Source organism: Dermacentor andersoni, chromosome 1 (assembly GCF_023375885.2).
Source record: "Dermacentor andersoni chromosome 1, qqDerAnde1_hic_scaffold, whole genome shotgun sequence".
NCBI classification, from domain to species: domain Eukaryota; kingdom Metazoa; phylum Arthropoda; class Arachnida; order Ixodida; family Ixodidae; genus Dermacentor; species Dermacentor andersoni.
The window spans coordinates 110,120,120-110,144,439 of NC_092814.1; the positions used below are offsets into that span (position 1 = coordinate 110,120,120).

The 24,320-nt window shown below is 43.6% G+C and overlaps 2 protein-coding genes across 5 annotated transcripts in view; both read right to left on the reverse strand.

Annotated features, from left to right (window-relative positions):
* The window catches only part of LOC126545612 (lon protease homolog 2, peroxisomal-like), a 101,039-nt gene that overhangs the window by 38,608 nt on the left and 38,111 nt on the right, over nucleotides 1-24,320 (reverse strand). For all 4 annotated transcript variants that reach the window (XR_008608688.2, XM_055061888.2, XM_050193532.3 and 1 more), the window contains exons 6-11: nucleotides 21,941-22,101; nucleotides 19,734-19,785; nucleotides 14,197-14,318; nucleotides 13,893-14,078; nucleotides 3,668-3,815; nucleotides 645-724 (exon numbers count right to left, since the gene is read on the reverse strand). Coding sequence is in view for 3 of the 4 variants with exons in the window: in XM_055061888.2 (XP_054917863.1) it covers nucleotides 645-724; nucleotides 3,668-3,815; nucleotides 13,893-14,078; nucleotides 14,197-14,318; nucleotides 19,734-19,785; nucleotides 21,941-22,101 (749 nt within the window). In the remaining variant the exon portion in view is untranslated. The remainder of the gene's footprint in view (nucleotides 1-644; nucleotides 725-3,667; nucleotides 3,816-13,892; nucleotides 14,079-14,196; nucleotides 14,319-19,733; nucleotides 19,786-21,940; nucleotides 22,102-24,320) is intronic.
* Nucleotides 9,592-10,738, reverse strand: LOC140215438 (uncharacterized). Its single transcript, XM_072285994.1, has 2 exons — nucleotides 10,183-10,738; nucleotides 9,592-10,140 (listed from the first exon to the last, which is right to left on the reverse strand). The coding sequence occupies exons 1-2, from the start codon at nucleotides 10,735-10,737 to the stop codon at nucleotides 9,766-9,768; spliced, it is 930 nt and encodes a 309-aa protein (XP_072142095.1). The 5' UTR covers nucleotide 10,738; the 3' UTR covers nucleotides 9,592-9,765.

The following is a 24,320-nucleotide window of genomic DNA, read 5'->3' on the forward strand; positions in this document are numbered from 1 at the left end:
GCTACCAGCAGAGAGGAGTGCACAAGCTGTTCAGCAACAATGAGCACACCATAATTATGATCCAAACACACTAATAGCCAAAGCCACCCAGTGCAGGGAAGCAGAAGACAGCTCACCGAACAAATGCAGCATCTGAAAAAGGATTAAGAGAGGGCCTTCCCGAGGCTTCCTGTCCAAAGAACCTCCTCGCCACCCCTCACACTTTCCCCCCTTCCTCGTGTAGGCACATGCCACTGCTGTGAAGATGCGCCACGAAAAGCTGAGTGGCCCAACTGATCCCTTCAAAGATAAGCATCACTTCCACCAAACAAAAAGTTCACTCAGCAGGGTGAGGAATTCCACAACAAGGAAGCACCTGAGAAAGATGGAGGCCAGGACATGGATACAAAGGAGGTAGAGGGAGACTAGGCCAAGGTGATTCGATCATGTACAAAAACACATTCCCTCGTTAGAGGGCCATCTGCCACTGCATTCTTCATCAGCCGCTGACTCTAGGCAAACAGGAACTGTCTTCAGCAAGCGGTAAAAACTGCTTTAAAGAGCAAAACTCAAGCTGAACATTTATATAGCTAAAAGCCACTCCTGAAGTGCACAAAGCTTTTTATCTTATTTAAAGCTAAGGTATCAAAATGCCACAAGGATACTGATCAATGAAGGCACAGTTCTGCTCAGGATCCAGGACTTCAAGTAAAGCCGCAGCAGGGTCGCCATGGATGCCTGGGGTCTAAGGGAAGAAGACCAATGAAAAACATCATTATAGGCAATAAATTCAAATAATGCATGTGTAAAATTCAGTTCTTCATTCATATTATTTACATATGTAAATAATATTAATGAAGAACTGAATCACGACTGCATAATTTATCGCCCTATTAAAAACTCAGATGATCATCTCGTTCTTCAGCAAGACCTTCAACAAATCAATAACTGGTGCAATAAATGGCTAATGACTTTAAATACCACAAAATGCAAAGTAATGTCTTTTACCCGGAAGTCGGCAACCTCACAGTATCCCTACCATATTAACAATTACACTGTTACAATAGCTACACAATATAAGTATCTAGGGGTTCTATTCACATCAAATGTTTCTTGGACAGAGCATATCACGTCCATTTCAGCTAATGCCTCCCAATCGTTGGGGTACTTGCGACGCAACTTAAGAAATGTTCCTTCAAATGTTCGCAAGCAAGCTTACCTAACTCTCGTTCGTCCCAAGCTCGAGTATGCATCTCCCATTTGGTCCCCTCACCAGAAATACCTAATTGAAACGCTAGAACGGATCCAGAATAGAGCAAGCCGCTTCATCATAAACGATTACAGCTACCAGTCTAGTGTTACACAAATAAAACTTAAGCTTTCATTACAATCCTTGAGCACTCGCCGAGACATTGCCCTTTTAACACTGTTCCACAAATTCCTTCACTCCACTCGAACACCCGCATGCTTGAAACGACCCTACTCCACGTCACATAGGCTTCATAATCATTTCAGCTATGCCCGCCTTTACGGGTCTACAAAGGCATTCCATTACTCTGCTCTTCCTCATGCTATCAGAATATGGAATTCGCTCCCGGACAGCATTGCAAGCCAATCTAACTACGATTCATTCCGCGATGCCTTGACTGAATACATGACTAAAGAAAAGTGAAGTTTTACGTTTGTCGCACAATGCTTTCTATACTTGCACTATATTTACAGCTTATTTTCGCATTATTACTGTTATGTCGCTATGTTTACCGTTTCGTTGGAATGTCGCGTCCGTAACTTTTCTGTCATTGTTTTTCATCATTACTGTTTTTATTAATTACACGACTTCACTGAAAACAATCTGTGTGATTTATTCCTTGTTATTATATTATGTTTTTTTATGTTTCTTCTTTTCCCTAGTGAATCGTGATCTAAATAATTCTTTTTTCATCTCAGTTGTACTTTGGTTGTAGGTTGTAAACAGATACGGTTTATAGATGTCTTGTATTCAATGTATTTTCTATGTACTGCCCCCCTTACTCAATGCCTCACTTTGAGGCCTGTAAGGTATCTTTAAATAAATAAATAAATAAATAAATATCACAGTGAAATATGAGTAAGCACCATGTTAGTAAACTTCTAAGATGGAACAAACTTTTCTAAGCTGGAATGCCACCACAGTCCACTATAAAAAGTTCTGGTTCAACATATTTCATGTCTGCACGTTTTAGTTGCAAGAACTATTTCCATGACAAGATCCTAAATCTCCCAAGTCATTATTGTACATGTTTTTTTTTTTCAAAAGCTCACTTTCAGTAATGCGTGCACCATAACAGTTGTGAAGCACTGTACAATTTACTGTGGCCTTCATGCTCCCACACACATTAACTTTGAACTGGGATGGCGATATATTTGACTTTGTGTCCAAAGCTAGAGAGAACCAACTAAACTAACTCATGCTCTAGTCATAGCTGCTGCCAGAAAGCAATCATGTGCAGTGGTTTCCTTTTAGTACTAGACTGCTGGCCTGCAAACCAGTGTGTCTGAGGAGGTGCATAGGTACTACGTGGTCACCCACTTCACAACATTCAATATACTGCAAGCACAAGTGAAGCAAACAAATAAACTTTAAAGCACTACAGCCTGTAAGCATACCAAGTAAATCTGTGCCTGCAACTTGACATTGTCTAACTTCTCTTCACGACAGTTAGTTCCTGCGTACACATTTCATATTACTGCCCTTACCCTTAAGTTCCCTGAAGCTCATTCAAGCAAGCTCTCACTTGAACAGCTCACAAGGTTTATAACATGTATTAACCAAAAAAGTTTAACAAAAATCTGAAGTGCAGAGTATGACTAATGAAAAAAAAAATTCTGGGGTACTACGAACCAGAACCACAACCTGATTTTGAGGCCCACCGTAGTGGAAGTTTCCGGATTAATTTTGGCCACCTGGGCTTCTTTAAAGAAACTGTCTACCGCTTGGAACATGTCATTGAATTGTGGTGGGAATGAGAAGAATTTGTGTCATGTTGGCAGAAATTAGCATACTTGCATCACATAAACAAGGCTATATATTTTTAATTTGGCTCTGAAAGTAGTGCAAGAAAAGTAGCAGTTTCGCCCGAAAGGTGAAGCATTGATTGTGATAGCAAATTATTAGACAGCTGTACAAAGTAAGGATAGTAGTTTAATCGGCCGTATGAACAGGTAAACATTTCCTTACTAAGTAAATTAACATGCATGGTGTCACGCACGCACAGGAAAACAAACACATTGCACTCGATGACTGCAGACACTCGCTGTCAAAATGCTGGTGTGAGAAAGAGCAGCAGCAGCACGCAAATTGACCTTCATGCTGCCTCTTGCTTCAACCTGAACTAAGTGACAAGAACACAATGCACACGGAGCTGTCAGCCCTCAGTGCACCTAGACTCTACCCACAACAGATCACTTTCAAGATGGGGCCTGCGTGGCCGCGCTCTGCTGCCCCATACACAGCTGCCGCCAGAGTAGAAGGTCCTTTAAAAACGGTAGAATATCTTTTTAACGTGCCCCTAAATCTAAGTAAATACAGCCATTGCGCTCGGGATCAAACCCACGACCTCGAGCTCAGCAGCACAACGCCATAACCACTTACCTACCATGGCGGTTAATGAGAAATGATATATTCCACCACCAAAAGTACTCATCTCACCATTTTGTCAATTTCATCCAGCAGAAACACCGGGTTTTTGACACCAACAGTTCGCAATCCTTGAATGATTCTGCCTGGCATTGAACCAATGTACGTCCTGCGGTGACCTCTAATGTCCGCTTGGTCACTCACTCCACCCAATGATATCCTGCAAAAAAGATAGCCAACATGCTATAAGGCTACAAAAAAATGCTTAAGACAAAACATGCTGGCACCTACTTCATTAAAAATACAATCACCTGTACATGAACCTACAGTAAACTTTAATAATAATAAGAAGAAGAAGAAAAAAACAACTGCTCCACATTGATCTTTCCAGTTCTGCGGTTGAGCCTTATTTGTTCTATAAATTTTTCACAAAAAGTGAGAAAGGCAAGTATGGCTCATATGCACCCCCCTCCCCCCCGAGCTGGATGCCTTAAAAGGGTCCTGAACAAACTTTCTTTGAAGCCTCAAAAAGGTCTTGGGACGAGTACTGTGCCTCCTAGAAATATATTATGAAAACAATTTTTCAGAAGACCTAGTACAAGCGTAAATACTAAGAGTGCAATATTTATAGTTCTGATTCCTCTTCAATATCCTCCATTCAGAAGGAGTGGGGCGCCGCCGGTTGTGGTGCCACACATGTTGTGTTGTTCTTTCAGCAGAAATTGACGGGTGCTGTCGGCAATACATACTGTTGGAGTTGAGGACGATCCCACTGCTCTCAACCAGTTGTTGGATCTGGAGGACAATCCCAATTGCTGTCCCCCAGATTTTTGGACCTTGCCGTTGGGTGTGGGAGTTGGCCGAGGTTGAGGAGGACTTTGAGATGAAAAACTGGAGGTTTATTTACATTATTTGCAGTGAGAGTACAAAGAAATTAACAGCCATAAAGTCATTACGGGCCGGCAGCAACTCGGACGCTGCGGCACGTGGCAAGAAGATCGAAAGAGAAGAATGAAGGAATGCTCTTTTGCTGCTCCCGGTCTCTGGCTTTTAATCCCTTCGGTGTCTCGAAGTCACGTCATGTTCGGCCAATCGGCGAGCCCGCTCAGGTGACGCCATTTTCGGCCAATCGGCGAGCCCGCTCAGGTGTCATTTTCGGCCAATGGTAGGCGCCCGTGCGATTGTGTCACACCCGGCGCTGAGGGTCGCTCCTTGGGCCCCAATTGTCCGAGTGCTTACTTCTCTCTGCGGTATTGCCTTGCTGGCTTGCAAGCGCTGTCACAATAGGCGGAAGGGGGCGACGTTTCAGTGCTGCAAAGCAGGTTTGCTCAGGACCTGCGTTACCTGGAACCGTGCCAGGCTCCCGCTACACTTTCGGGAAGAGTCAAACAGCGAATAGCTTCCCCTGCGGCGCACGAGGTGGGGGACGCCAACTTGTTTGCACGTGCCGCGCCTCGGGAACGGGGTAGATGTGCTTCTGCACTTCTTAATTAGCTGTGACGCGATTCGATGTGGTCTGGTGAACTCGAAGCAGGCTCAGGAAACGGTCCCGTACCTAACAATACTTCCAGTCGCTGTTACTATAGTAACATTGGTTTCATCACTTTGCTGTGCTACAGAGTGCTAGATAGCTGCAGACAGCTGTTTTTATTTCATACCACATGGCATGAGTAGCATATTTCCTTTTGCACTTATCTCTACGACAATAACACAATTTTCATGGCTTGAACAAAGCATTGTCTTTGCTTGTGCGAGTATGTTGGCAACATACACACCGGCTCAGTGATGGATGCCACACTCTGGACTTACATTCAAAGGATTCTTAACGCAACAAACTCACACAATGAGGAACCTGACGCCCTGTCCTAGTCATATGTAGGCGCTCCATATGCGCTCAGACTGGCTCACGACATCACGCCTCTGAGCCATGTCATCAACCAGAGACCAATCAGAGCACTCTGTTTTTGACATATCTTGACGAGAGGGTTCGTGGCAGCGCCCTGCGGCATTCACGTTATACACACTAGGCAGCAGACGCAGCTATGGACAACTTAGTGTGCTTGATATGTGCACAGCAGGGCTGGAATGTGCACTCATGTGCTCCAGTCTGGCTATGTTGCATGGTGCAGACGGGCTTTGTCCTGCAGGGATAGTAGACAAATCCAAATTGCACGTTTTGCAGAGTTATCAATAGCTCAATACGAAGCAATGTCTGCCAAGGTGTCTAGCCAGGAGTGGCTTGGAGCAACGCTGGCCAGTAGTGAGCGCGGGCTGGCACGCATCCCTTGTAGCCATTCCTTGCAAGGTGTGGTAGAGGTAGTGTACGTGTTCTGGATTTAAGTTTCACATGGTTCAAGACAAGTTGACTGTTCAAAACTAACCAAAATCAGCGAGAACCGATGGCTATGACATCGATAAGCAGTGTGGCTAAAGTTTCATTCCTACATGGATGGCCGCGACTGAGCGTGAGCAGACGATAGGCAGCTTCCTCCGCAAGTGAGTAATTGTTATCGAAATTCGGAACACAGATTTTTCGCTTACTTCAGCCTGCTTAGTAAACTGCGTCAATTATTATAAACAGTAACAGTAGGACGAAGTACAGTGATCCAAACATCCTTCTTGATTGATGTCAGCTATCGGCCAATAGCAGCCATATATGGGAATTTTGCATATGACAACATATGCAAGACACTGGCAGCTTCGAAACGAATTAGGAGAAAGCCTCTGCTTGTAAAGAGCATGTTTGAGAAAAATGTGACTTGTACTGCTTGTGAACCCCACTCGCCATACACGACTGCAAAATTTCACTGAGGTGTTAACAGCAGTTCAAGCTATCCACTAAATGTGTTTTTTCATCAAGCCCGAGGAGTGGTTCAGTACCCCTTTAAAGGGACCCTGAAACGATTTTGACAATTTTCAACAAACGTACTGAGTCGTTAGAGTAGGTCCTTCTCATCATTAATTGATGCATCTAAGTGCTCCGCGTAAAGTGCGTAATTTATTATAAGGTTTTAAAAATGTTCATTGTTGCCAATCGCAGCACACTGCTTGGCGGAATTTTCAGCCGCCCCTACCCATATGACGTAAATCACCCAATTGAAGTCAGTAGGGCGAGCTATCCGATTGGCTGCCCTGGGCGTGTCATCGATAATTTTTCCACCTTTATGGTGAACAAATGACGTTTGTAATAGTTGGAATATTTGTTAATTTGTTTCTATAAAAAGAAAGTAACAGAACGAGAATGCACAAGAACAATTTCTCACTACACTTAAAGGGACACTAAAGTGAAAAATGATTTCTTCTGCATCAGTAAATTACCGTTCTACAACACCAAAAACACCACTCTTACAACGATAAGACGTTTGGTAAGCCAGAAAAAGGGCAAGAACGAAATACGGGTGGCGACGCCTACTTGAGTTCCTGCACTTGGGGGCTGTGACGTCTTGGATTTTGATGGCATCTTCTAGGGCCTACTAATTATATATAGCGGTACAGATCGACTACACTGTGTTCTAAAGGAACCAAATATTAAACATGGCAAGTTTCAGAAACCTTTATCCAGCCAACGCGGCCCAAATGCGAAAACATACTTGGGAATCCCTGACGTCATGCTGACGTACCAGCGCGGGGGTTTCGGCGCGAAATTCAAATACTGATACTTGGACCTTCATTTTCTCATCTAATAATCAAACCATTTTTTTTAAATGACTGCCTGCAGCATTCTCAAACAATGCTCCAGTAGTCTAAACTGATTTATTGTTTCGCTTTAGGGTCCCTTTAAGCACTTCCGGCACACAGCAAGCGTCGTCTGCTTGTGTTACAACGTGCTTCACTTTGACGAGAGCTTTGCGGTCAGAGTCGGTCTCAGTCTTTCCGCAAGCACTATGATTCGACTTTGTTGAGTTGTGGACTGCAAACGTAGCAACTGGCAATATGTCAAGCTGCAACATCGTGCCCCTCTGCAAGGCAGCAGACAAGCGGGCTGGGTGCAGCGCATTGGACTGCCTCTATTCGTTCGGCGCCAGGATTTGCACGTTTGTGGCCGTGACTTTACACCGGAAGATTACTCACACAATAGCGTTTTGCGAGTTTGGTATTAGGGTAAATGCAAGCGCAAGGGGACAGGGCTTGGCCGTGTCCCCTTGCGTGTTGCTTCACAGGATGAGTAGAAGCGCAAATGTGAATGGTCTGCACGGTGCAGCCACCTGGTGACATAGAGCTCAACCACACACAGTAGCAGTAACAAAATGTATTCTTCTTTGCTGCTGGTGTAAATTTTTCGCAAGAGTGTAATTGTTGACACGTTTTTGTAAATGTTTAAAATGCCTTACACTTGGTTAGAGCAATATTAGCTCTTTGTTTGGCTGGTTAAGCTCTGTGCCAACGGGTGGCTGGACCGTGGAGACCGATCAGGCAGCTCACGTACGTCTACGCTAAAGTTCCTTCATCAGCTTGAGTTTATGCCTCCACCGTTCCGTCAAAACGCCCAGCTAGCCTGTGGTTACTGGAATACGACACGTTCGGTGCTGCGACAGAATGCTCGCAACGCACGCTGCTTCGATATCTCTCGCCTGGGATCGACTGCCAAGCAGCTGGCGGAGAGTTTAGAGAGGCTTTGTGCGCTCGCTCCTAGAGAACTGGAAGTCGACGACACGACGTGCCATTATGACGCAGAGCCAGTGAAGGTGGAGCTTAGCCCCGATCACTCGGCGAACGAGTTGAGGAGAAAATGCATGACTACGGAAGAGGGCAACTTGTAATCGTCCGTAGCTCTCTTAATATGAGACGTTTCACACAAATTGTGGTGCGAATGATTAACTTTAGCTGTACGCTACGCGTCTACAAAATTTGACCGAATCATTTCAGGGGCTCTTTAAGGCATAGTAGTACATTAAAAAGAAAAAGGAAGAAAATTCATAAAATGGATGCAACCCCTCAATCATGCAGGAAATCCAGTAAGGCTCTGGATTGAGAATCATCTTTAATCCACATGCTGAAGTCAGCGCACCTGTCACCGTGGAGGCCAGATCATATGCGCAAGGGCTCCTGGATATGTTGGCTCTGGATTAATTGAGCCTGCCTCCATTGGTTTTTTTCAACACACCCTAAAATCTCGAAACACTCAAGCTCTTGCTTTCCACCTCTACTTGCTGCAGTGGCTTAGTGACCATGGCAGTCTGCTCTTTAACACAAGGTTACGAGTTTAATACCTGAACACCATGCTGTATTTCAATTGCGTCAGAATTCCAAAACCTAAGGTGGTCATAGTTATTCTGCCACCCTCCACTAAGGCATCTGTCATAGCTGATCATGCAGGTTTATGACATGAAACTTCATCATCATCATCATTATTAATTACAGCTGCCATTAACAGTATGCAGCAGTCAGGGCCATGAATAGAATTGTGGCTCTGTGAGGCTCCTTCTATAACTAGCGATGAAGTTAGAAGGGCCTTGCAAGACATGAAACGAGGAAAAGCGGCAGGAGAAGATGGCCTACCAGTCGATTTAATCAAAGATGGTGGAGACATAATGCTTGAAAAATTAGTGGCCCTTTATACGAACTGTCTATCGACTTCAAAGGTCCCAGAGAACTGGAAGAATGCCAACATTATACTAATCTACAAGAAGAGAGACATTAAATTATTGAAAAAATTATAGGCCCATTAGCTTACTTCCAATATTATATAAAATATTCACCAAGATAATCTCCAATACAATAAGGGCAACACTGGACTTCAGTCAACCAAGGGAACAGGCAGGTTACCAGGAAGGGATACTCTACAATGGATCACATCCACGTCATCAATCAGGTAATCAAGAAATCCACAGTGTACAATCAGCGTCTCTACATGACTTTCATAGATTACGAAAAGGCATTTGATTCAGTCGAGATACCAGCAGTCATGGAGGCATTATGAAAGCAAGCAGTACAGGACGCTTATGTAAATATTTTGGAAAGTATCTACAGAGATTCCACAGCTACCTTAATTCTCCAGAAATAGAAAGATACCTATAAAGAAAGGGGTCAGACGAGGACACCCAGTCTCTCCGATGCTATTCATCGCATGCTTGGAGGAGGAGGAGAAAAAATTTTTATTGAGCTCTAGAAAAATTTGATGAATTTGATGCTAAGATGGTGTCTTCCATCTTAGCAATGGCCGTCTGCCCCTAGTCCAGGGCTCCGCTGGATGCCGCTGCCAGCTGGGCCTGTCGGATCAGCCCTAGTTGGACATCCTGACGGTCGCTGGAGAGCATTCCTTCCCATTGCTCCGCACTCGGGTTTGGTATTATTGGTGCCGCATTTGTTTTCTGGCAGGCCCACGTTATATGGTAGAGTGTGGGTGTTTCCTGGCACCACGGGCATTTGTCAGTGTACTGTGTGGGTTGTATTTTACTGAGTGTGTTTAAGTTCGGATATGCGCTCGTCTGCAGCAGCCTCCAAGCTACGGAGTCCTCTCTAGTGAGAGAGCTATGTGGCGGGGGGTACCGCTTCCTGCTGCCCTTATAGTGGTTTAGGATAGCCGAGTATTCTCTGGGGACTGGCTCGGATTCCCCGAGGTCATTGGCAGAGGGTGCTCAGTATGCAGTGTATCCTCGAGCTACCCTGTCGACCTCACGGTTGCCTTCCACGTCCGTGTGACCCGGCGCCCACACTATCGTGTGTCTAATTGGTTGTTCTTTTTCTGGGTCTTGTGTGTTGTGATCTTCAGAGCGGAGTATGCGGAGTGCTCTGTTACCTATTCTGCCTAACATGTAGTTTTGGCATGCTGTTTGGGAGTCGGTTAGTATTGTTAAGGACCGCCTAGTCCGATAGCCCTCCGCTGCCACTAGAGCGACGGCCGCTTCTGCAGCCTCGAGTACTGTGCAGTCCCGTAGAGATGCGCTGACAATTTCTCGCATGTCCGAGTTTATCACCACCGCTACTGCGTTGGAGTTGGTCTGCCTCGCCCTTCTGGTGTATGTGGCTGCGTCCACATATACCGTTGTTGCCTGGGAAGCTAGTGACTTTTGGATGTATTTGGCTCTCGCCTTCCTGCGTTCTTCGTGTAGGTTGGGGTCCATGTTCTTGGGAATGGGAGCCACCTTGATTGTGTTTCGTATTTTGTCCGGGATAGTCGCGGTTCTTTGGGTTTCTTGCATCTGTTCGCTGCCATCCCAGCTTCTGCAGAAGCTCCCTGCCAGAAGGAGTCTGTTGTAGTCTGCGCAGCTGAGCAACCTCCCCCCCCCCCCCCCCCCCCCATGTTGTGCCTCTCTAAGTTCTTTGAAAGTGTTATGAAGTCCTAGTGCCAAGAGCTTCTCCGTAGATGTGCATTGTGGTAGGTGGAGTGCGGTTTTGTATGCCTTGTGTATGATCGCGTCTATCTGCTGAACCTCGCTCCTGATTGGGTTGTAGTACGGGAGACTGTAGATAACCCGGCTGATCACCAGACTCATAACCAGCTTTAGCGTGTCTTCCTCTTGCATGCCTGAGCGTCTGTGGGAGATGCGCGTTATCATGCAAGCGACTTGTAGAGTTGATGTCTTGAGTAGAGCGAAGATGTGTGAGCAGCGTTGATTCGACTGTATCCACATGCCCAAAATTCTTATGAGCGTTTTCTCCGGTATTAGTTTTCCCTCGAGGTAGACGCCAAGCTTGAGCTCGTCGCTAGTCTGGACCATGCGATTCTGTTTCCCTCTCCAGACTCTGAGCAGCTCAGATTTCTCGATGGAGCAGGCTGGACCTCTTGCCCTCACGTAGTTCTCTACGCAGGTCGCAGCCTCTTGTAGTCATTCTTCTTTTTCTTTGAATGATCCCGTGTTGGTCCAAATGGTTATGTCGTTGGCGTACATGGTATGGTGTATGCCCTCGACCTCTTTGAGTTGTTTCGCTAGGCCGACGATCATTGCTATGTTAAATAGCGTTGGTGAAATGACCGATCCCTGGGGAGTTCCTTTGTTGGGGGTATGGAACTTCTCCGAGCGGAGTTCTCCTAGCCCTATCGTAGCTGTTCTGTTGGAGAGGAAAGCTTTGACGTAGCCGAAAACCCTCCTGCCGCAGTTTAGGTCGTCCAGGCCAGCTAGGATGGCTTCGTGGCTCACGTTGTCAAAGGCTCCTTTAATATCCAATGCCATTATCACATTCTCTCCATTCCTGGGAACGTTGCTTAAGACTTCTTCCTTGATCTGTAATAGTACGTCTTGGGTCGTCAGCTTCGCCCTGAATCCGAACATACTGTGGGCGTATAACTCGTGATCCTCTATGTATTGTTGTAGCCTTATCGTGACCACTCTCTCGTACAACTTGCCAAGGCATAATGTGAAGGAGATCGGTCTTAGGTTTTCGATTTGTAGCTTTTTGCCCGGTTTTGGTATCATAACTACCTCTGCATGCTTGGAAGAAGTGTTCAGGCTATTAAACTGGGAAGGCTTAGGAGTAAGGATCAATGGCGAATATCTGATACCTTAGATTTGCAGATGACATTGTGCTGTTCAGCAACACTGGGGACGAGTTACAACAAATGATAGAGGACCTGAATAGAGAGAGTGTAAGAGTGGGGTTGAAGATTAATATGCAGAAGACAAAAATAATGATCAATAGCTGGGCAAGGGAACAAGAGTTCAGGATCACCGGTCAGGCTCTAGAGTCTGTGAAGGAGTATGTTTACCTAGGTCAATTACTCACAGGGGACTCCGATCATGAGAAGGAAATTTACAGAAGAATAAAAATGGATTGGAACACATTCGGCAGACATTGTCAGATCTTGACGGGAAGCTTACCATTATCATTAAAAAGAAAGGTGCACAATCAATGCATTCTACCAGTGCTGACATATGGGGCAGAAACTTGGAGACTGACAAAGAAGCTTGAAAACAAGTTAAGGACCGCGCAACGAGCAATGGAACCAATTAGGTTAGGCATAATGTTAAGAGACAGGAATAGAGCGGTGTGGATCAGAGAGCAAACAAGGATAGCCGATATTCTAATTGACATTAAGAGAAATAAATGGAGCTGGGCAGGTCATGTAATGCATACATTAGATAACCCGTGGACCATTAAGGCTATGGAATGGGTGCCAAGAGAAGGAAAGCGCAGTCGAGGACGGCAGAAGACTAGGTGGGGTGATGAAATTAAGAAATTCGCAGGCGTTAGTGGGAATCGGTTGGCGCAGGACAGGGGTAATTGGAGATCGCAGGGAGAGGCCTTCGTCCTGCAGCGGATATAAAATAGGCTGATGATGATGATGATGCTCTCCAAAAAAGTGCCACAACCAGTGAGCCGCTGTAGAAGCTCTAACGTGTGAAGTTCGTAGTTTCATCACTGATGCTAACACTAAGCAAATTTTACAATTTTCAGTAAATTTAATGGTTCCAGAATTGCAATGGAACTGTTAACATTTTACATGTATAACTATGGACAGTTAAAGGAGCCCTGCAACACCTTTAATGAGAGGTGTGGAATGTGTCTGATATTAAGGGGGTATCTGCCACACCCTTGTGGCCTCCTTGCAGTCATCCTTCAAACACTCAATGCTGTACACCATGCCCACAAGGAACAATGACAACTCCACTTTGTCCATCAACACGCCGAGCTTTTGTATTGGCATGGCCTCAAGGTCACTGGTATGACCCTCTGTCGAGCCAAACCATTACCATTGCAGTGGTATCAACACAGTGGTATCAATGCAGCGGCACCACCACCCCATCAGTGTTGAGATTTCTTTGCTGTTGTTGGAGTAACCAGTAGCCACCATATTTACTTTTTTGTGTGCCCTGCTTCATAAAATAGCTAACAACATGCATTCGGTTGCATCATCCTAGAGTACGTAACATATTTTTAAACCTTGGCTTAGGTTAGCTCGGACACCTTGTACAAGGCTAATAATTGACTCGGATATCGCCCAGCGACTATGCTACTTTACTTACCACAGTCAAAAAGTATTGTAGCGTCCCCTTTAAAGAAGGTAAGGGCCACCTCCCTGACAAGCAATTTCGCAGATAACGATAATTATCCTTAATTACACTAAGCACTCTAGTGCAATACTTGGCTGACAAATCACCCCCTTGAAAGTGAACATATACAGGCACACTGCCACTTTCCCAGCTCACAGCAGATGTGCATATATTAAGCAGCCTTGATTAGGAAAAGTTGGTTTGTGTTTGACATAGGCACTATCAACAGCCCAAAAGACAAACACGAAGGTGCATGTGAGTCACACATTGCGTGTGTCCTGTATATTTCTTCGTATTTGTCTTTTCCACTGTTGAAATTTATTATTTCAAGTCTGTGTATGCTAGTGGGAACAAAGAAAACATGCCTGTAGAACTCGCGACCCAAGGAGCAAGCTATAGAACGTCCCACACTGGTCTTTCCAACACCAGGAGGACCCACAAAGCATAAGATGGGGCCTTTGAGAGAGCTCTTCAATTTCCTCACAGCCAGGTATTCGAGAACACGTTTCTTCAGCTTTTCCATTCCATAGTGATCAGCATCCAAGTCAGACCTGCAAAAGTAAAACAGATGTAGCAAAACATATTAAACATTTGCAGAAGAGTTAATAATGCCGGAAAGCTTCAAGAAAGAGGGTCGATACAATGAAGTGCTACATAAATCTAAAGCACCTGGATTTCGCAAGGTCCACAACTTCTGGAGAACTGTGCGACCAAGGCAAGTCAATGAGCAGCTCCAAATAATTTCTTGTCATGGCATGCTCAGGCATATGTGGTGGCATCTTCTTCAACCTCTGAAAGGCAGGTGTTTCAGTGAAGCATAACTTTATATCTATATAAATAAAGTCTCTCTATTTAAAAAAACAAAAAAGCCCAACAGAATCAATTTTTCTTTCTGCTGTTCACAGAGGGTGATTCCACGAGAGATCAAACATGCCTGTCCGCTTGATATTTTTGTTTTGTCTTGTTTCATACTTGTTTCATTTTTTGTCTTTTTTTTTTGTCTTGTTACTTGTTTCATGAAATTTTTGGTTCCGTACATTTTGAATACTCCTACGGGGCGTAGGGGTATTCAAAATGTACGGAACCAAAGCTTTTATTCCGGAAAAGCGTTCCCAGCAAGCCAAAAAAAACATTTGAAGGTGGCGATGCGAGCATCTTCCTATTGCTTACCACGATATTTCCCGATCTCACGGACGAATTGAATGCAAACAAAAAAAAAATGTGTCTAAACACTTTTCTGTTCATTTTAATATGTTTCAAAGTAAATTACTTCCATGTATTTTTTTATGCTGTCCACAAGAGAAAAAAAAATGTAAAAAAAATCAAACATGGCCCAAATCAGAAAAAGGCTGTAACATTGATGCGTCTTGGCGCATTTTCTATTTCACATGGAAAGTTGAAAAAAGTGTCTAACATAAAACATTCTCTTTGCAACATTTATGCAAAATAATATCTTCCTACATGAAACAAGAGAAAAGAAAAATATAGTTAACAAGTTTTTTTCAAAAAACTCATTTTCAAAAACGAAATAAAAAAACTCCGGTTCCAATTTGTGAAAAAACTTCAGATGGAAGTCCGCTTAGTCAGGCAAAATGTGGGTGCAATAATATGTTTCCTCATTTGCTTTATTCACAAAATATAACTGGCCAATGCGGCCCAAGTTGAGCATGCTGGCTTTAGTGCTGCTAGGACTTGTTCCGGTTTGTTAACATTTACTCTCTTTTAAAGAAATAAAAGGCAACTGTTGCCACAAATGAAGAAAGGTTTGCCTGGCTTTTTTATTGTGGCAAGAACAAATAACGTGCTTTCTCCTTTGTTTTCTGGGACGCAAGAGAGAACAAACTTGACACTACTTGTGGTGCTTGAACAAATTTATTGTGTGTCCTTTGCAGTTAGTATTTAAAAGGGCTTAATCACCGTCAGCTGGCTAGTGGCAGTTCTCAAAACAGACAGCGCATGTTCGCTTGACTGATTGTGGGCAGACATGCCACGACTGAATTCCTGGCACATGGGGCACTGACTTCCACTCCACTGATTTCTGCTGACGATTCTCCTCGATGGCTACAGCAGACGCATGAAGCAGGGCCACATTCTTGAGGTTGCCACTAAGTTGGGAGACCACCTCATGCACCGAATGAATGGAGGCAGTGCTTCCAGATCTCAGGTTGTGCAGGGAAGCTTGATGCTTAAGCAGCCCACCCACACAGTCACAAGCATTCTTCCCACGCCCGGTAGTGGAAAATATCCACTTCGAGGACGTATACTTGGAGTGGCACAACTTATACAGTTCGTACCTATATTTAAAATGGCTAGCTGCACCATCGCTGACGTATGTTACATGACAGTATATGGGTGCTTTTTCATCTAGCAGTTTGTGCGCTCTACCTAGGGCGTAGCAGGCGTGCATTGCGTCGTGATGCATGTCGTCGCTTCTGGCAGCAAAGCTGTGTGTTGCTTTCCTTGTCGTCGCGACACAGGTGAAAATGCAGATTTGTTTCTTGTACCAATGGCACGATTGTGTTTCATTTGAGAGAAGGTCAGTCCAGTTTTTCACAAAATATGAATGCAGAACAATGCTTCCACGCTGCTCGCACTTCGCTGCCTCATGAATAGCTGTGGCTTGAGTGCGGCATATGTATTCACGAGGAATCCATTTGGTCACTCGTTCGCCCAGCTCTTTCACAAAAAGGATTGGAGAAGACGTCTTCTTGATTAAGTTACAGCTTTCCCAAACAGCAAATGCTACCTCGTCCTCGTCGACCCTTCCCAGATTGGCCAAAATGACGCTTTCACTCCATAAGCAGCGCTCGCATTCACCTAACATACAATCTGTGGCTGGGGAGCCGCAAAGGCACAATGCTTTCATGCCTTCCGATGAAATTTCCATGCCGATTACATTCTCAAGCATGAAGACGCAGAGGTTGGCATTAGCACAATAAACGCAAACGCAAACCTCCTGCTGTGGAGTGAGCAGCACCTATTTTGGATGCAGGCTATAAAACTTTGACAGGGCGATGGCACCTTCAGGGTAAGCTGCTTTGAACATCTGGAACATCTTGTGGATAGAATGTGTCATAAACCGCTTTGAGACGTACTCTCACTGGCCATTCATGATAAATGACACATCTTTCTTGTTCAGGCTCTGCTGAGAGCACACAAGTTCGTCCTTGGTGAAGTAGTCGAGCACAGCTTATACATCCCATGGGCTTAAGCCTGACCTTGTATACGGACATTCCATGCTTCTCACGCCAATTTCAGGCCTTTCTGAGCATGTACGTCGTGACAGCTGGGATTGCCTCTTGAACGCATTCGTTTTTAACTTCTGGTGGCACGATGGTTAAGCTAACGACGGAGGCACTCTCAACAGGACCTTGAAGCTTTGTATGCTTGCTTCAAGCTATTTAACTAGCCAGCACATGCACAACATTCTGTTACAGACGGTTCAGGTGTACTGACGCTTCCATATGCAGTGCTTAATTAAAGTTGACTGTAACTCCGTCGCCACAATGCTTTCAATCTCAGCCTGTTTTCTCTTTCCATAAGATTGTCTGCTGCGTTTATGAATGGAAGATGGTGGTTTCAGTGGTGAAACATCAGAAGAAAAATGGACATACCTGTTCAAGTCGTCAATCGCTTCTTCTTCCTGAAAGAATGCCTCGTCTGCTTCATTGCAGGTGTCACTACATCAAGACAGGATTTCCTTGTGGCACGTAAAGCAGTGCTGGCCAACCTGGTCGATGTCGCAAATATCCTAAGCCTCTGGCAGTAGTTTCCGCAGGGAGGCAGCATCCAAAATGTTTACGCAACGAAAATTTTTTTTACTAGCAATCTTCTTGTGAACACGTAAATAATCGGTACAGAATACTCGGACAGAGCTATTAGCCACATGCACTGCATGTAGTGAACAGCTAGACCCAGTCAAAACGTTTATACTGAATGGCACCGCACTCTGTCTGTCCCTTTTTCTGCACCAATGTCGTGACTGAGCCTGCAGAATGTCTCATGGTTTCATGTTTTATGAACAAGTCCATCTAAAGCTCTTCACTGTGAAAACGTGTGAACCACATTTTTTATCGAAGGACAATGGCCGTCTGGCACCATGAGTGACCTCTGCTGTTCTCGGCGTGGGAAAGCACATCAGCAAGGTGCTGACAAAACATAAATTAGGCAACTTCAGCAGTCTTTGGTTGAGTCATGCCGCACTGCACTTTTTCAGACAGCTGAAATGCAGAGGTGAAGGTTGAGGTAAGACAGGAACTATCTGTGAGTGACGAGGAAAACATGTGATAACGGGAAACGAAATAAACAGCTCGGGAAATGACTCAGGTCGGTTTTTAGAAAAGCACAGTGTGAGTCGCACGCGGTGGTTCCGAAGAATTTAAGCTTCCAGCATCCATTGCACGTGGGGTATGGGGAGCAGGCAGTGAAGTAGTACCTCCACAATGGCATACCTGCTGATTATGGAAGCACCGTCGCTTACGGATTAGCCTGCCTTGGCACTGCTTATAGATGTGCTTACTGTGTGCATCAGGCAGGTTTGTGAATAGAGTTTTAGAATAGGGGCCCCAAACGTTTTGGGGCCCCAAAGGAATAGCGTCGAAGCCACTGCACATGCGCGAGACGCAAACTGTGTTTGGGTTTTGCGTCGGGCACGCTATTTCACTGATTTAGCTGCAGCCCCAAGAGCTGCCCCAAAAGATTTGCGTAAACAAACATGGCGGCACCCATCGAAGCGACAGATCTAACCTAGCACCAAACTGGGCTCGATTCGTGGTAACGCGTGAAGCTCGCAAGCTAGGAGAAGTGACTGCGGTTATCGCTTTCACTCATCTAGCGTGTGTTATGAAATTGATTCATTAGACACCGCTGATTTCGAGTTCAATTGTGGATTTCATTGCTCATAGGCCTAACAGGGCTTAGCTTGGCTGGTGAAGGCACGTAAAGTTGGTTACTTAAAACTAAGTGCAACTAATTGTTTGCTGCTAATGGAAATTTAACCTCTAAATTGTAATTAAACGCTAAAACATGAAAGTCAAAATTACTATTCTTATCATAAAGTGGTATATTTTATTTCATTTTTTCTAATGGCTTTTCTTTGACGCCGTAGTGGCACTGTCAGTGCAAGATGCTATCCGGAAACGCAAAGCCCTATTGTAATATACTTCACTCCAGCGTGCCCCAACGCTAACACCAGCAAAGCTCTTTGGGGCCCCAAACTATTGGGGCCCCTATTCTAAAACTCTCTAATAATGGAGGCGTAAGTGCAATGCCCACAGAGGTTTTAGGCTGCTAACTCAGTACGCATTAGCACTTTAGAGGGCACCAGCCCCCAACCCCCGCATATGCTAGGTGCAAATAAAATCTGAAAATAGATTTCTGTTGAAAACAAACTTCCAGAGCGAAGTTCTGAAGCAGCAAAGAAATTGGAACTAGTTTTGCATACAATGCAAACTGATGGACAACCAGCAAAGATACCGAAGCCAGCTTGCTCAACATGGGCCACTTTGGCCCGTTATATTTTGTGAATAAAGCAAATGACAAAACATATTATCGCACTCACGTTTTGCCCGACATAAGCGGCCTTCAATGGAAAATTGTTTCAACAATTGGAATCGGAGTTACCTTTATCTTTTGAAGATGAGCTTTTTGAAAAACTTGTTTAACTATTTATTTCTTCTCTTCTGTTTCATGTAAGAAGATAATACATTTTTCAAGTTCCTGGGTAAAATAGAAAATGTGCCAAGATGCACCAAAGTTTGAAAAGTTTTCTGATTTGGGCCATGTTTCGAATTTTTAAAAATTTTGTTGTTTGTGGACAGCATAAATAAAACAACGAATGGTAATAATTTACTGTGAAGCGTATTAAAACAAGCAGAAAAGTTTATCGACACAACGTTTTTAGTTTGCATTTAATTCTTCCGTCAAATCGGAAAATGTTGTGGTAAGCAAAAAGAGGATGGTGCGCGCCGCCATCTTCAAATATTTTTTTGGCTTGCTGGAAACACTTTTCGGGAATAAAATTTTCGGTTCCGTGCATTTTGAACATTGCAACATGACACACAAAAAAAACGAGACAGAACAAAACTATCAAGCGGACAGGCATGTTTGATTTCTCATGGAGTCATCCTAGTTACCATAACGTGGAACTTTACTATCAAAGTAAATAATCAAGTACAGAGACATCCTGAAAATGCTTTCAAGATTACCTGTAATTCTTTTGTAGCTACCTTTCTAGCATGATCAGGCATTTCAGCTGCCCTGCAAAACAAAGCAAAAAAGAAAGGGTAAAAACAACACCATGACCAAACACCTAACATAAACATAACTTTCTCATGAGGTGGCAAGAATGTATAGCTTGACTAAAACAACAATTTCAAGTAACCCAACAAGAATATGGACTTCGCTATTTTTATAGGAAATTTAGAAGAATGCTATAAAGACACCTGAGGAAACAAGAGTTGGATTCAAGGAGAAAATACAAAACCTACATTTTAGGTAGGCAACATTAAACAACCAGATTACGTCCTCTATTTGACATTGACGAGTCAGAGAATTCTAGAATGAATACCATAGACTTGGGTGCATTTGAGAAAGTTTAATTCAATAATGTAAACCTTAATTCGGTATACTCATCTACAAGTACGACTCACTCGCTTCACACTAATTTCACAGGTGTGAGATGAACATTAGTGAGTGCTGGTAAATGAGTGTATGAACATGAATGACTGTTGCTAAGTTTAAGAGGAACTGAGTATGTATGTGAGTGAGCATCAGTGAGTGGGAGTAGATGCCAGTAGTATGAGTGGGTGCCAGTGAGTGTGAATGGAAGTGAATTTGAAGCCAAGTGATTGTTAGTGAGCATGAGTGGGTGCAAGTAGGAATGTGAGCAAGTACACAGCCAGCAAAAAATACTGGTAAGCAAGTATGAGTACCCACTTAGTCTGACAACCTATGATGTAAACATATGATCTAATGATGCCTGCTAAAGGTCCTCATGATTTTAATAATTAGCTACACCTTTGCAAAATCTGCACCAAAGGCTTCCTGGACAAAAACACATCTGCTCAAAATGCAGTGTAGCAGTTGCAGCCTGTTTTCACAAATTATTTTTAAGCTTGATGTTGAAAAGACTGTTACCCCAGCATGCCAAATAAATCACCTAATTTTGATTAACTATGATGAAATTATACGGACTCCATGCACTGCGGGAATCGATGTAAGCGAAGCTTTCTGTGCTGTTTGCTTTAATTGACGATAATTAGCGGTGACGTTGACGGCTAAAGCTTAATTTCTTCAACGTTAAGGCTAGCACGAGAGCGGTGAGTTGATGTTAAACGTTATCTTGCGAGCACCACTGCTGTTTGTCTGCGTAGTACACAGAACACACACAGAGAGTTGTTTGCTTGAGGCTTTGTGGTGCGCGTTACTTCATAACCTCTGAGAGTGTTGAGCATTGTCATTGCCTCGCATGGAACATTGAATCGTGGCAGATGTATTAAGCGCTAATTGAATTATGAGGTTGTACATGCCAAAACCACAGTTGGATTACGAGATACACCGTAAGGGCAGACTCCGGATTAATGTTGACACCGTGGTACTTTTTAATGTGTCCATAAATGTATGTGCATAAGCATTTTTATTTCGCCCTCGTCAAAATACGGTTGCTGCGGTCGGGATCTAATCCACAAACTCGAGCAATGCCATAACCGCAAAGATACCGTGGCAAGCACAGCCATGTTGATTTGACGTGCGACCGTACAGTGCGCTTTAATTAATGTGGCTCTGCTTCTGCGCACCCTGCATAAGTTGTCCACTTCACATTTCTGCATGGTGTTTATATTTCAGAAATAGCCGAAACGTATCCTACCATACCTTGAATTTAAGTGTATCCAGTTTTCCCACAACTGTTGTCCTGTCTACAATAGTAGCATTTCTGTTCCTTCTCACATCAGCTTTTCTCTATCCCCCTCTACCCCTTCTATGAGAACTGCAAGCGAACAGTGGCAAGGCTGTTATTCACTCATTTTGCGACTGCGTCAGTTCTAGCCATTCTCTGCCCCCTCTACCATTCTATCTAGCTTCGCACTGGACTTGCACATTGGTAAAACAGTAAGCGCTGCAGTTTCTGCAGTGCTCTTGCCGGGGGGGCCACGGATAATTTTAGTTGCCAAGACGCTACTGTGGTGACACCCAGGGCACTCCAGAGGGCATTATGCACATGCGACACATGGAAAGGTCCAAAAGAGTTTCTTGTGTTGCCTTCCTTCTTCTGTCACGCTCCTGTCATAGACATGCCCTGAATCACCACCTGACGTGGTGTGCCAGACAGCAGAAGCAGCAGCAGTGAGTAGTCGAAGGAAGAGGCAAAGAAAGCTCTGCTTTAAAAAACATGACAAATGAAAGAGGTACTAACTTTATTTTTTTCTCCAACAAACCAACCTCATCTCCTTCCTCAAAATCATCATCATCAATATCCAGCTGTTGTCTTGGCCGATGTGGTGATCCGACCTTTTCAATGTGAAACGAGCGTGATGTGCTGCCATCTTTCTTCGCTTGATGCAAGAATTGAAGGCTCTAAAAATAAAAAGGTGTCAACATGCATACTGCAACAGGAATTCTAAAGAACAATACTACTAGGAATCAAACCTTCAATATTTGCACTATCACATTTATGGGAGTTGTACACTCAATGAACTGGAATATTATCATAGTCGAATGCCTCTACAACAACATTACCTGTATAACGAAGGGCTCCATATGTCCCAGCCAAACTGCTATATCTCTCATATGTATTGTTAAAGCGTATACAGTAAATACCACCACAATGACTTTGTTGTACAATAAAGAAATTTAGACATCTCCAACAGCTGATTTGTTGCTTTAAAATGAACGCCCATGGCAGCGCTTTCAGTTCTCTCTGCAGCCACCACTAAGCTGCAGCGCTCAAAGGAAGCAATGGTCAACATTATAGCATAGACTACATGGGATGATCTAGACCCGAACTTCATAGTAGCTATGATAGGGAAAAGAAAAGAAGGAAGTCCAGTTAGTCAAACAGACAAACACTTTGACAACCTCCCCTAGCGTGGCCTGCTGACAAAAACAAAACAGAAAAAGAAAAGACTAGGCACAACAATCTTTGCACACTAGTACTATTACCAGAGGGTGGTGCTTAGATCACTACAGCAATTCTGACGACAAGAGAGGAGATAGTGGCATTCGACGCTCCGTAGCTCTACCCTCTGTCACTCCTCGATTTCGTCACGGAGTGATAAGGTCGAGGTGCAGTCACATATTTTAATGGACAAAATGTGCACAAGAAAGTAAGTTACTTCTTTCACAAAGTATCTCTCGAATTCAAGCTAAATAAAGGTTTTCTTTTGCTGAACAAAAATAGTCTCCTCTATTGCAAGCAGTATAGTCTGTTATCCTTACAATGGAGTGACCTGTATAATGAAGGTTCTTCGAATTCCCGAACATTTGGTTATACAGGCATTTGACTGTATTGCTTATGCTACCGGAAACTTCTTACTGTACTATGACTACCATGCATTACCCCTACCAAAACTGAAGTACAAAGGGGGTGCTTGCAATAGGGCTTTACAGCAATGCGGACATGTATAGTAACCGTTGAAACAGCAACACAAGGTGCTCTGACGTAGGCAATTTATATCAACCTTCAACACACAGATCTCAAGCCTCATGTCAACAACAACCACTTTCAGTTTCACCAAACTCGCGCAGACGAGTTATATAATGCTATGATAGTATGTGTACAAACAACATGCCTAGCAGACCATTTGCTACATTGAAGATCAAATACCTTAGGTGGCTTCCAAGAACAACCAAACATGTCGCAGCTCACAACTTATCAACAAACTAACATTTCTCAACACTTATATTGACACAGATGCACAGCTTTAATGGTGAAATTTGTCATTTTATGAAGAAGCATAGAGCATGACAACACAAACATGTTGTAATATTTTCTATCAACCTCGATAAAATGACACTACACTGAACAGAGTATTGAAGTTGCTGACCATTTCATGTTTATAGCCCTGGACTGCCATTATATAGTGCTACATATCCGATAAATGCCATAAGCCCTTTGTTACAGAGGTCTAAACTAGTGAAATATAGCAGGCCAATTATCAGTTACCAGAGAGAAAGAAGCAATTATCTGAGATGTTCCCGTGTTATGCTCCTTAACCCAAAAAAATATGTGCTTTGCACTTTTGAAAGCACAAAGCCATTTTTAGTTAACTGTAGTATTTAAAAAATAATAAACATACTGCACACAATAATATGCCATTTTACAATGAAGAGATTTGACAAAAGGTCTAAATTCTGGTTTTCTACACACTACATGGTGCATTCAATCTATTCGAAACCAAAGTCAAAGAATAATTCTGAATATGCTGTTTTGTTCATTTTTTATCATGCATATCATTCACCTCTCGAAGCTGAGTTTCTTGTGCGAGCTTCATAAAAGAATGCCATTAAGACAACTCATTGTATTTACTTCGTATTTTTACAGCATTACAATAGAATGACTGCAGGTGTATTTTATAAAGGTTGCCGGGATATTGTGTACGCTAGATGGGTTTGATTTTTCTATAACCCATACCATGGGTTTTTTCACCTTTATTTTTATATGATAATTTCTGCTCGGCACCAAATAATTTCAATTTTGTTTCCGTTTTGTGCTTTAACTCCTTCAGGTACCAATTAATTCTGTCCAATGAAAATTTAGTTTCACCACATCTCCTGAATCTTTAGAATTTTCTGTT